The sequence below is a fragment of the Marmota monax genome, unplaced genomic scaffold (assembly GCF_021218885.2).
Source record: "Marmota monax isolate L192 unplaced genomic scaffold, Marmota_monax_Labrador192_F-V1.1 WCK01_AAM20220418_F8-fsc00106, whole genome shotgun sequence".
Classification (NCBI taxonomy): domain Eukaryota; kingdom Metazoa; phylum Chordata; class Mammalia; order Rodentia; family Sciuridae; genus Marmota; species Marmota monax.
The window spans coordinates 6,964,412-6,977,820 of record NW_026695218.1 but is presented as its reverse complement, the minus strand read 5'-3'; the positions used below and the strand labels follow the sequence as shown (position 1 = coordinate 6,977,820).

Sequence of the window (13,409 nt, the reverse complement as noted above, 5' to 3'; positions counted from 1 at the left end):
TTTAGGTGTAGATGTTCACAACACAATACCTTTATTTTTGTATGGTGCTGAGGATCGAACCCGGGCCCTGCCCCTGCTAGGCGAGCGCTCTACTGCTGAGCTACAATCCCAGCCCCCAAGTCTAAGTTATTGATTGTATTATTGACTTCTGTAGTTTCTTTAGATTTTGTTTAGTTTCTTTAGATTTTGCTTGGAAGATCTATCCAGTGGTGAAAGAGGTGTGTTTAATTCACCCAGAATTATTGTGTTTTGGTGTATTTGACTCTTGAAGTTGAGACGAATTTGTTTGATGAATGTAGATGGCTCCATTGTTTGGGGCATATAAATTTATTATTGTTATGTCTTGTTGATGAATGATTCCTTTAAGAAGTATGAAATATCCTTCTTTATTCCTTTCGCTTAACTTTGGCTTGAAGTCTACTTTGTTTGATATGAGGATGGAAACCCCTGCTTGCTTACACAGTTCATGTGAGTGGTATGATTTTTCCCAACCTTTTGCCTTTATGGTGTGGATGTCTTTTCCTATGAGATGAGTCTCTTGGAGGTAGCATATTGTTGGGTCTTTTTTAAAAATCCAATCTGCCAGTCTATGTCTTTTGATTGGTTAGTGTAGGCCATTAACATTCAAGGTTATTATTGAGACATGATTTGTATTCCAACCAATTTTGTTTATTTTTGATATTTAACTTGATTTGGTTTTTCCTTTGATTAGCTTTTTCTTTAGTGTAATAACCCCCTTTGCTGATTTTCATTGTTGTTTTTCAAACAATTTCTCTTCATGGAATATTTTGCCGAGAATGTTCTGTAGTGCAGGCTTTCAGGTTGTAAATTCTTTTTACTTTTGTTTATCATGGAAGATTTTTATTTCATCATCAAATCTAAAGATTAATTTTGCTGGATATAAGATTCTTGGTTGGCATCCATTTTCTTTTGGAGCTTGATATATGTTCCAGGATCTTCTAGCTTTCAGGGTCTGAGTTGAAAAGTCTGCACATAATCTAATTGGTTTCCCCCTATATGTAATCTGATTCCTTTCTCTCATGGCTTTTAATGTTCTCTCCTTATTCTATGTGTTAGGCATTTTCATTATAATGTGCTTTGGTGTAGATCTGTTGTTATTTTGTACATTGGCATCCTGTAAGCCTCTTGGATTTGGTTTTCCAAGTTCATTCTTCATTTTTGGAAAATTTTCTGAAATTATTTCATTGAATAGATTTGGTTTGGACCTCTATCTATGCCTTCCTTTATCCCAATAACTCTTAAATTTGGTCTTTTTATGCTATCCCATATTTCTTGAATGTTCTGTTCATGGTTCCTTAGCATTTTCACTGTGTGGTCTACATTCTTTTCAAGATTATATATTTTGTCTTCGTTGTCTGAGGTAAATGGTCTGATATGTTGGTGATACTTTCAATTGAACTTTTAATTTGGTTTATTGTTTTTTTCATTTCAAGAATGTTTGGTTTTTTTCAGAACCTCTATTTCCTTATTGAAGTAATCTTTTGCTTCCTGTGTTTGTTTATGTAGCTCCTTTTCAAAATGATCTTTTGCTGCCTATATTTGCTCTTATAGCATCCTTTAATTCACAGAACTTTTAAATTATGTACATCTTGAACTCCTTCTCTGTCATTTCTTCTGTGCTGGCCATGGGTTTTAATAATGTGGTATCTTGATTTGTTTGGGGCACTTTCTTCCCTTGTCTTTTCATATTGCTTATGTATCTTCCCTTCTAGTACTGTGGATCCAAGGTATTACCGTTTTTACCCTATAGGTTTATAGTGCCCCTGTAGGGTTCCAGTACTTCTCCTTTGAGGTGAAGGACAATGTTAACAGATCCCAATATAAACAATATACATCCTGAAAACAAAGGTTTGCTATTAAGACTTTTACAGTTTGGTAACAATGTACAGAAATGGTGAATTCAATTATTATCTACAATACACTCAGTAGGTTTGTAAAAGGGTTTACAGTTTCTGATGAGGACAAAGAACCTGGGGTGAGGAGTAGGATGCTATGCTGAGGAGTTGGGAGATGAGGATATAGAGTTATTATATCTTAGGAAGTGTGAAAGAGAAATCCAAAGAAGATGATTAATAGCAGGAGAAGAAAGAGGAAGTAATTTTGGGTAGAAAAGTAAGTGGGAAGACAGTAATTTACATAAAACACATTATATATTAAGAAAAATAAAAAATGTTAAAATAGTAGAAATTGGTGGAAGAAAAGGAAAAAAGTAAAAACAAAAAAGAATCTTGAATGAAGAAACAGGCATTGTTTTGGTTGGAGATCAGTATCTTTCCTGCTTCCCTTCTCATCTAATAGGTGGGGTCGTCAGTTATTAGTTGGTATCTCTGCGCTCAGGATGGTGAAGGTAACAGGTTGTCACTGTGCCTGGCTAGTGGCTACTGAGGAGAGGGGGAAGTTAGAAATTGGGTACCTGGTCAGTTGGAGTTCCAATTGGGAGTTGCCCCCCCAAAGATGGCGATGAAGGTGACCCAAGATGGAGGCACCTGCTTTCAGTGATGAGATGTTGAGTGGGGTTGGGGGAGCTAGGCGATGGCTTTGAATGATGATTTTAGAGATGAGCTCTGTAGTGTGCAGTGTGTGGCTGTCGGCTGACTTCAGAGCCTGTGTGAAGTTTTCAGGTGCAGGCAGGCTACTCTGCGTAGGGGACTATCTCCGCTGCTGCAGAGTCCCAAGATGGCAGTGACTGGGGGAGCCCCTTGTTGGTAGATGGAGTTCCTCTTGGGAGTGGCAGCCAGAACTGCTAGCTATTCTGCATGGGAGCGGCCTCTGTGATTTTTGCTTGGGTAGGTTGCTGAAAGTTCTGTGCGGATGCTGATGCTAGTCCTGCGTGGGCAAGTAGTTGGGAGACCTACTCTGACGCTGAGGCCTGGAGTCCTGGACATGCACGTGACCTGAGAAGCAGTATTCTCACTACTTGTGTCCCAGAGTGACACTGAATGCTGCCTCCCTCTGGCCCACCATCTTGGATCTGCCTGGGGGGGTCTTTGTGTCTGTGCTAATACTCTCTTCCAGATTCTAGGCTGTATTGAATTCAGGTGAGCAAAAGATGCAAAAATGATGGTGAATTCATCTTCATTTTGATACTTCTAAGCTTTATAATCTTCCCCAATCTATCTACTCCTGTTATTTTTCCATCCTTCCAATAACTGCTTCACATAGTCTGTCTAGGTTTGTAGCTGCTGTGCATTCAGAGGGAAAGATGTCACGAGTTATGCTTATCTGGAACTGGAACTAGAGTTATATAAACTTTTTGTTGTTCCCTTCAGCAACATATGCAAGTTCCATTTACTCTACATACTCTCCCAACACTTATTATTTCTAGATATTTTTAATGTAGTTATTCTGAGTGTCAAAAAGTTTGTTATTTAAGAAGTATCTGTTTACTTTTGTCTGTTGGATTGTTTCTTTCATTATTATAAGAAATTTGTATATAGTACAGGTACAAATCCTCTGTGTACTATGAATATTTACTTATAATATGTGGTTTGATTTTAATTTTCTTAATGGTATCCTTTGAAGAACAGAAAATTTTAATTTTGTTAAAATCTGGTTTGATTATTTTTTTGTATGGTTAGTGCTGTTTTCATGTCCTAAGGAAATGTTGAGTGTTATGAAAATTTTCTTCTGTTTTCATCTAGAATTGCTATAGTTTAAGCTATAGTCTATGATCAGTTTCAAATTAAGTTTTAAATATAGTATAAGTTTCACAGTTGAATATCATTTTCTTCAATATATATATTCTAGCACCATTTTTGAAAAATGATTATTTTCTTACCAAATTAAGTTGATTTTCTTGTCAAAATCAATTGGTATTATATGTGAGTTTATTTTGGGAGTTTCTATTCTGTTCCTTTGTTCTATTTACCTTTATGCCACTCCTATCATATCTTTGTTGTAATTTTTTCAAAGTCTTGAAATCAATTTGTATTCTCCAATTTTGTTTTTATTTTCAAAATTGTTTTTCTATTTTAAGACTTTTGTGTTTCTATATAAATTTTAGAGTAGACTTTAGTTTCTCAACAAAAGTCTAATGGTATTTTGTTTGAAATTGCATTGAAAATATAGATCATTGTGGGAATTACTGACATTTTAATAATATTGGGTCTTCCCATGCATGGACATTATTATTATTATTATTATTATTATTATTATTATTATTATTCTCATTTAAGTCTTCTTTAGTGTCTCTCAGTGATGTGTAATTTTCAGTGTATAGGTCTTGTACATCTTTTTTTAAAAATTTATTTCTATTTGTTGAGACTCTTGAATATGACATTTTAAAATTTGCATTTTCTAGTTCTTTGTTCCTTGAATGTAGCAATACTGCCAATTTGCAAGCTCCAACAAGTTAATTTTAATTTATTGCTCTTTGGATTAGCATTTCCATGTCCACTATGTGATATTTTCAGACAGTGAGCATTAGGAAATTTAGTCAAGGCAATAATTACAATGGTTGATACATACCTATATATCCTATATTTCATGTTCTGTAGCTTCCCTAAGAAGTCTTTCTCTGTAAGACTTCAGAGGTACCATGTTAATATTTGGTTGCCCTCAGTTAATAAATCTATTCTTTGTCGACAATCATGTTGTCAGATTTACCTTGTCCTTTCCAATTTTCTTGCCTTTTGTTTTCTTTTTCTCATCTAATGCACTGGGTAGGATATTGAATACAATTTCAAATAAAGGCAGTAAGAGCAGACATCTTGCCTTGTTCTCACTTGACTACTGCGCTACATCTCCGGCCCTTTTTACTTTACTTTTTGAGACAGGTTCTCATTAAGGTATTTAGAGCTTCAACCTCCCAAATTTCTAGGATTCCAGGTGTGTGCCACCACTCATAGCTTGTACTTAGACTTTTGGTATCTGTAACAATGTCTAATTTATAAATTGGGCACAACAAGAAATTATCAATAACTAATAATGAAATGGAACAATTTTTACAGTATACTATAATGAAAATTATGTGAATGTGGCCTCTCTAAATATGTTATGTAATATTTTCAGACTCCAGTTGACTGCAGGTAATAAACTGTAGAATGAGAAACTGAAGATAAGGAGGGAAATCTGTAATTTGTTTTTCATTGTGTCTGTTTTCTACTAAAACTATTAAATCAGTTGATTTCAGACACCTTGATTCTTTTTTGTTCCATTTTTTTGTTAAGATTCTCCATATTTTCACCTGTTTCCCCCCATATTTTTTGTTCTTAATATTTTAGTAATCATTTTAAAGTTGTTCTGTGCTAACTACAGTATTAGAATCTTTCCTAAATCAGTTTTTCTTACTGTTTTTTTTTTTCCCTCTAGTTTTGGTGACTTTTTCCTGCTTCATAAATTTTATTTTTTTAATGTGCTAGACATTGTAAAAAAGAGAGTCATAGAATCTAAGGGTATTACTTTTCCACCAGAGAGTATATAACCTTTTCTCTGTTAATCAGTTAGGGTATCTTAATCAGTTCAATCACTTCAAGGATTGTTCGAGTTGTGTTGGAGTTTTAGTTCACTTATTCTATCCCATGATTTTTCCAGATTGGTGGATTTTCTGGATTTTTCCTTTGTGCCCAACATATCTTTAATTCTTTTAAATATTGTGAAACTCTCAGTTAAGTCTCTCAGTTGTTTAAATTTAGCTCTTTAGATTCTTTACTCTTCATAGCTTTAGAATATGGTAAATGTTATAAGGGAAGACCTGCCAGGTTTTTGTTGCAGTTAAATTTTACTCAATGGAACTTCGTCTCATAAGCACTCTTACTATTGCAAATGTTTTTCTGACCCTAGTCCCTTTCTTGGTATTGGCACTTTTGACAGAGGATGATGTTTTTCAAAGTTCTCCTCAGTGTTAGTTAAATCTGGTAGATGTATTTTGTTTGTTTTGTGTTTTTATTAGTTGTTTTAAGTTACATGTAACCTTAGTTTTTATTTTGGCATAATTATAAAAGAATGGAATATAATTTGCTTTAATTCAGTCTCTGATACTACCCCTTTTCCTCTCTCCTTCCTTCTTTTCTTCCCCATTTCTTTCCTTCTATTATGATCTGCTATTTATTTAAGGTTTTTTTTTTTTTTTTAAAGTAGTGCCTTGTGGTTATACATAAAGTTGGGAAACACTGTGATATGTTCATATAGATACTTAGGTTAGACCAGATTCATTCCACTATTCTTCCCTTATCCTGTCCTCCCTCCCTCCCACTTAATCCCCTTCTTCTACTTCACTGATCTTTCTTTAATTTTGATGGAATTCCTCTTTCTTGTCTCTCCTTTTCTTCCTCCTTATTTTGGACTAGCTTCTGCATATGGTAGATGTATTTTTAAGGGGAGGCCAGACATATATTTGCCAATGGCCTTTTGATCTAGTGGGACTAGAATTCTTCTAGTGCCTAGACTATTCTTGTTGTTTTGGATTAATCTCTCAGCCTTCTGTTCCACCAAAGCACTAAAAAATGTGTTATTGAGAAATCAGCTGAGCATTCCTCTAGATTCCACTTCATTATACCAACTCAGATATTAATCAAAACTCTAGCGATTTTTCTTTCTGAGTGGAGTATGTCTGTGTATTACCAAATCCCTACCTAAAAGTATCAAAAATATGTCTCTCTAGCATGTTGATTAGCAATATGGTAATATTTCTCGGTTGCTTCTATAGCTCTATGGCTTTTTTTAAACTCTGATTTTTGTAATATATTCAGTTTTGTTTGTTTGTTGCAGTAGGAGTGATGGCCTGTGGCTGCCTATTATACCCTGTTATGTACTACTTGAAGTAGAAGTGTCCTTTTCAGATAACCTTTAATTTCTTTCTGTATTAATAGAATTATTATATCTTTTATTAGACTTATTAAGTATTTGATATTTTTATGATACTGCATATGACTTTTTTTAGATTTTAATTTACTTTTCTGATAAGAAAAATTTAGTGACTTTTTAAAAATTTGATGTTTTATCTTTCCAAAATTTACTTATACTCTAAGCTGAATATAGATTATTTTGGATTTTCTGTGCACACATTGTATGAAATATGAAAAGAAATTATTTTTCCTTCTTTATTCATATACATCTATTTCTTTTTTCCTGCCTCCTGCAAATATTATTTATCTCCTTAACTAAAATACATGGTGAGAATTGGTATCCTTGTTTGCTCTGAACTTCACAGGGAACATTCTTAGTATTTTGCTATTAAATATGATGGTGCATAACTATTAAGTTTTATTAAATTCTGTTTCTTCCTGTGTTGGTATGGTCATAATGTGTTTTCTCCTTTATTGATGTGGTGAATCGCATTGATTGCTTTTTTTTTTTTTAAAGAGAGTGAGAATTTTTTTTTTTTTTTTTTTTAATTTTTTATTGTGGGTTGTTCAAAACATTACAAATTTCTTGACATATCATATTCCACACTTTGATTCAAGTGGGTTATGAACTCCCACCTTCACCCCATACACAGATTGCAGAATCACATCAGTTACACATAATTTTTTAATATTTATTTTTTAGTTTTTGGCGGACACAACATCTTTGTTTGTATGTGGTGCTGAGGATCGAACCCGGGCCGCACGCATGCCAGGCGAGCGCGCTACCGCTTGAGCCACATCCCCAGCCCTGCTTTTTTTTTTTTTTAATGTTAACTCTCCTTGTATTCCTCTGGTAAAACTATCTTGTATGAATTCGCTTACACACATCTGGGTGGATGTGTATACAGTGATAGAACAAGCAAGCACATAATACGCACACACAACATTTTGTTTGGGATTTTTACATTCTGTGTGCAAAAGAGATTGGTCAAGTTTTTTTCTTTTTTCATGATTATCCTTTTCAGTTAGTGTATATTAGGCACAGAGTAGAGATTAAAATTTTTTTGTTTTTATGAATTTTTTCTCTCTTTTTTTAAACAGGGGATTGAACCTAGGGGAGCTTAAACACTAAGCCACATCCCCAGCCCTTTTTATTTTTATTTTGAGACAGGGTCTCACTAAGTTGCTGAAGCTATCCTCGAACTTGAAATCCTTCTACTTCAGCCTCCCAAGTCTCTGGAATTATAGGTGTGCACCACCATGCCCAGCTTGCTCTATTCTTAATATTGTTCTAATACTGTACAATATTATTCCCTCTTTTTGTACAGATTTTTTTTTATTTTTTTGAATAATTTTAGATTTATAGAAAAGACACAAAATAGAGCCCTCTATAGCCTTTTCCTTGTTTTTCCTGTTAATATCTTACATTGTCATAGTATATTTGACAAAGGTAAGACACCAACATTTATATGTTGTTTTAACTAACTTGCAGGCTTTAATTACATTTCACCTGTTTGTCCATTAATTTTCTTTTTCTGTTCCAAAACCTCGTCTGGTAATATCACATTCCATACCGTTGTTGCTGTGGTCTGAATGCCTGTGCCCTCTCTAAATTAGTATACTGAGCCCAGTCCTCTAAAGTAATGATTTAACAGGGGAACCTTTGAAAAGTAATTAGGCTGTGATGGTGTTTCTTCAGTTTGAGTTAGCATTCTTACAAAAGAAACCCCAGAAAGCTGTCTGTTCTTTTCTTCTATGTTAGGACATGATGAGAAGGTGCCATCTATGAACCAAACAGAGTGTAGTCAGTAAGCACAAAATCTGTCATTGCCCTGGTCTTGGACATTTCAGACTCTAGAACCATGAGCAATAAATTTCTGAAACCACATAGCATATGGGATTTTGTCACAGCAGTCCAGATGGAGATAGACAGTTGTTAATCTTAGCCACTTGTGGTATATGGTATTCTTCCTTGTTTTTCATGAACTTGGAAGTTTTGAGGAGTACTGGTGAGAAATAGCAGCTCCTGTTGGGTTTGGCTAATGTTTTTCTCTTGATTAAATTGTTTTTTGTGTGTGTGTTTTTTTAGGTTTAGGGAAAGAATACTACAAAGATGAAATATGCTTCTCTTACATCATATGGAGAATATGATATCCACATATCATTACTGATGATGTTAACTTTGCTAACTTGGATAAGGCAATGTTTTGCTAGGTTTCTCCACTGTGAAGCTACTCTTAACATTCTCTTCTTTTGAAATCTAGTCACTAAGTTCTGTCTGTACCCAAGGGGGAAGATAGAGTAAGCTTTTACCTCCTTTGGTGGGAAGTATCTAACATGTTATTTGAAATTCTTAAGCAAAATTTGTCTATTCTTCCTAGTTATTTATTCAATTGTTTATGTACTCTATTGTTTTAATATGAATTCTCTATAATCTTAATATATTTAGCTAACATTGAAAACTTCTGATTCCCCTCTTCTGCCCCCTCTGCCCATTGACACATAAACCACTTGATGGTAGGATCTGTTTCTTCTTCATCTTTGTATTCCTAGGCTTTTAGCATGATGCCCTAATCTTACAATTAAAAATAAATAAATGAATTATATTCACTTCAAATGAAAAGTACCATTTCCTTTGTTAAATTACATAATGACATTATAAATTAAAATTAAGATTAGGTTTTAAAATAAAATTAAAGCCAGGCACGGTGGCACATGCCTGTAATACCAGCAGCTCAAGAGGCTGAGACAGGAGGATCATGAGTTCAAAGCCAGCCTCAGCAAATTAGTGAGGCCCTAAGCAACTTAGTGAGATCCTGTCTCTAAATAAAATATAAAAAAGGTCTGGGGATATGGCTCAGTGGTTAAGCACCCCTATACTATATTCAATCCCTAGTACATATATATGTACACACACACACACACACACATATATATATATATATTTTTAATTAAACGTGATCACATTTTAACATGTATCTGATAAAGTGAATGGTATAACTACCTTAATAGCATTTGAGATTGTTTGAGATTGTTGTGTTCACAAAATATTCCTTGTAACTACTTAAATGTTCCTGACTAAGGATATGACCTGCTATAATCCTCTTTTTTGTTCAGTTCACCAGAACAGAGTAAGACCTCGTTATTTGCCTCTGAAAAGTTATCATCTGATGCGGTCACTCAGATAACAACAGAAAGCCCAGAAAAGACCATGTTTTCATCTGAGATTTTTATTAATGCTGAAGATCATGGAAGTAAAATTCTAGAGCCACATACTAAAAATCCACTGAAAGGTCCTGTCAAGTTTGCTTCATCATCTTCAGTGCAACAAATTACTACTTCTCGTGGCACAGATGGTAAGAGAATATGATTGCATTGTAGGTCATTTTATCAACTTTTACATGTGATTAACTTAGAAATTTATGATATTTGTCTTCCTGGTTCTTAAACTTAATTTAAGAATTAGGAGCCACATGATTATTATATCCATCTTTTATTTATATAGCTTTGAAAAGAATATGATTTACTATTTTTTTTAAATCTTTCTTCCTTTTTTTTTTTTTTTTTTAAAGAACTGACACCAAAGACCATTGTTTATTATGGTACTAGTTGAAGGTAATTACAGACATTATATTCAAGTGAGCAAACAGTTTTTGGCTTAAAGATCTCACCCTTCCAATATAAAGGCAACCAGTTTGAACACATAAATTGACTAAAAGGTATAGAAGCTCCTGTTGGGCAGGGTAATGACACCAAATGGGTGGGCCTGGCCTAGAAAAAATTGCCAGATAATCTCTTGACTATTGAAAACAGTCTGATACACAAAGTGACCATGTTTCCAATTGTTTAAGCTGTTTAGGTTTTCAGAATCCAAATCAATAGCAGTTACTGATCCCTGAAACTGACCATCCTTTGAGGGGTATAGCCTCCCCCCTGGGCTTAGGTGCTGCCACTAGGTTTATAACTTGCACTTCGGTGTTCCATTCACAAATCCTCACGAAAGGCCAATGCTCCAGGCTCCAGTACTCAGCTGCTGGTGATCCTTTTGCTAATATGCAACCTTATGACAGACTGCTCCCTTCAATGTTCTATATTCTATATTAAGCCCACTGTCCAGTTTTGTTACTCCTCATGGCGGGCCGGGGTTCTGGGTTCTTAAATTTGCAGACCTGAGGCACCTGCCGTGGTAGCCCTCCATAAAGTCCACAGTGAAAAGCTTACCTTTATTTCTAGTAGAGTTAACATGTTTGGAATCATGCTGCTTGTGGTTGACTTATTTTTGTCACATGATATTTGTAATAAGAATGCAGATGCTTTGTAATAACATAAACAATTAAGATCTGCCGTTAGGTAGGCAAAATATTATTGGCATTTTAGATTATATTAATGTATACTACAATTAACAGATGCAAATATATGTGATAGTGCAAACAAAATAGTAGTTTATTTTGTGCTTATAATCTCTGATTAACCCAGGTTGATTACTTACCCCGCTGTCTTTAAAATGTAGAACCTGAAGTTATTTTAGATTCGCCGTTATAGTCAACTGGAATGAATGAGCAAAAAAGCATGGAGCACATGAGGGAGGTTTTATAGGCAAAACCTAGAAATGTCCCAAATCACTTTCACTAGGAATATAATTTAGCTGTATTTTTCAGGATGAAGAAGAAATGGATTTTGGAAAATAGCTAGCAGTCTATATCATAAGGTCTATATTTAGAGTGTTTTTGTGTGCTATGGTTTAAGTGATATTTAAGTATAAGTGATATTTTTATAGTGTTTATACTATATAACATTTAAAATTAAGTTATAAATTATTTCCCTTTTTAAGTATACAGTAAGAAATTAAAAAAAATATTTACTTTTTAGTTGTAGTTGGACACAATTACTTTATTTCACTTATTTATTTTTATGTGGTGCTGAGGATTGAACCCAGGGTCTCACACATGCGAGGCGAGCGCTCTATTTCTGAGCCACAACCTCAGCCCAACAGTAGGAAAATTAACATTTAAGTTTCTATTCTTCCTCATATGAAGGTTGGAACCTTGCTAATTTTAAAATATTTAACATTTTAAATAAATCTACATAAAATATATTTTAAGTTTTCCTTCTAATGCAAAAAGCTTACCCATCTGCATATTGATAGAATATGCCTAAATTGGTTGTAATTCTTAAATATTTTATTATGAAAGAAAACCATACCAAAACTGTGTAATTTAGTCAGTAATCTCGAAGAGTACCTTTCTGTGTCAGTTGCCTCTTGTCACAGTGATGCTGTATAACAAGCAACCTCAAATATCTTAGTGGCTTATAACAAACATTTGCTTTTCTCATACCTGGGCTTTGGGTCAGTCGGACTTTGGCTGGGCTTGGCCTGCAGAAATGGTTTGGGCGTGTTCCAGGTGTTTCTAAGACCCAGGATACCCAGGTATGTTGCTCTCATGATGGTGGCAGAAACATGAGAGAGGAATCTCAGTTGTGAAAACTTATTTTTACCTCTGTTTACATCCAGTGCATCCAGTGAATCAGTATATAGAGACCATGGTTAATGTTTTTTCTTTTTAATATTTATTTTTTAGTTGTAGTTGGACACAATACCTTTATTTTATTTATTTTTATGTGGTGCTGAGGATCAAACCAGGGCCTTGCATGTGCTTTTCTGCTGAGCCACCACCCCAGCCCCATGGTTAATGTTTTTTATATGCATTTATTCAAGGATTATCTTATTTAATTTACAAATCCAAATTTATTATTTTGAATACTGTGGGTCAAAATTTTAAAAATTGAGGCTTTTAAAAAAGCTCATTTAAAAAATGTACTTTAAAGTACAAAGAATTGTATTTTAAACCTATTACTTTTTACCTATTATGATTTAAAAGTTCAAAGCAATATACTATATGTTTATATTTTTCTATTTTCAAAATTTTAAAGAAATTTATTATTGAATTTTCTTCTTTACCTTTTTCCAGTTCTTTCTTTCTTTTATAGAGGTAAGCATTATTTGCTGAGTACTCACTTGTTCTCCCCAGGCACATGGTCCAAAGTAACCTTAAGACTGTTAGGGAGAGGGGAAGAATAGAAGTTCAGTAGATTAGACAAAGGGCAATGAAGGGAAGGGGGGGGCAGGAAATAGGAAAGACTGTGGAATGAATCTGATTTAACTTTCCTATGTACATACATCACAGTGATTCTCTACATCATATACAACCACAAGACTGGGATCCTAATTAGCATAAGATTCGGTGTTTCTATAAATTTGTCAAAATATATTCTATGGCTGGATATAACTAAAAACAACAACAACAATAAAAATGACTGTTGTATCCAGGGCTGGGGATGTGTGGTAGATTGTTTGCTTCACTTGCACAAGTCCCTGAGTTCACTCTCCACTAGGGGGATGGAGGTGTGGGGGACATGACACGTGGACCAGTTATCTGTCTCAGAATCTTCCATCTCCGTATAATAGCCATTGCACTATAGTTTTGCACAGTTAACCATTACTATCAAGCTTTATGTACACTGGTGGAGAAAGAAAATGAATAAATCAGTATTCTAATAATAATGACTACAACAATAACCAAATAGAATGGAGGCTGCAACCCT

General features: G+C 34.3%; 1 protein-coding gene across 6 annotated transcripts in view; it reads left to right on the top strand.

Moving 5' to 3' along the window:
• The window catches only part of Alms1 (ALMS1 centrosome and basal body associated protein), a 218,155-nt gene that overhangs the window by 132,233 nt on the left and 72,513 nt on the right, over positions 1 to 13,409 (top strand). For all 6 annotated transcript variants that reach the window (XR_009225689.1, XM_046432182.2, XM_046432183.2 and 3 more), the window contains exon 12: positions 9,924 to 10,162. Coding sequence is in view for 5 of the 6 variants with exons in the window: in XM_046432182.2 (XP_046288138.1) it covers positions 9,924 to 10,162 (239 nt within the window). In the remaining variant the exon portion in view is untranslated. The remainder of the gene's footprint in view (positions 1 to 9,923; positions 10,163 to 13,409) is intronic.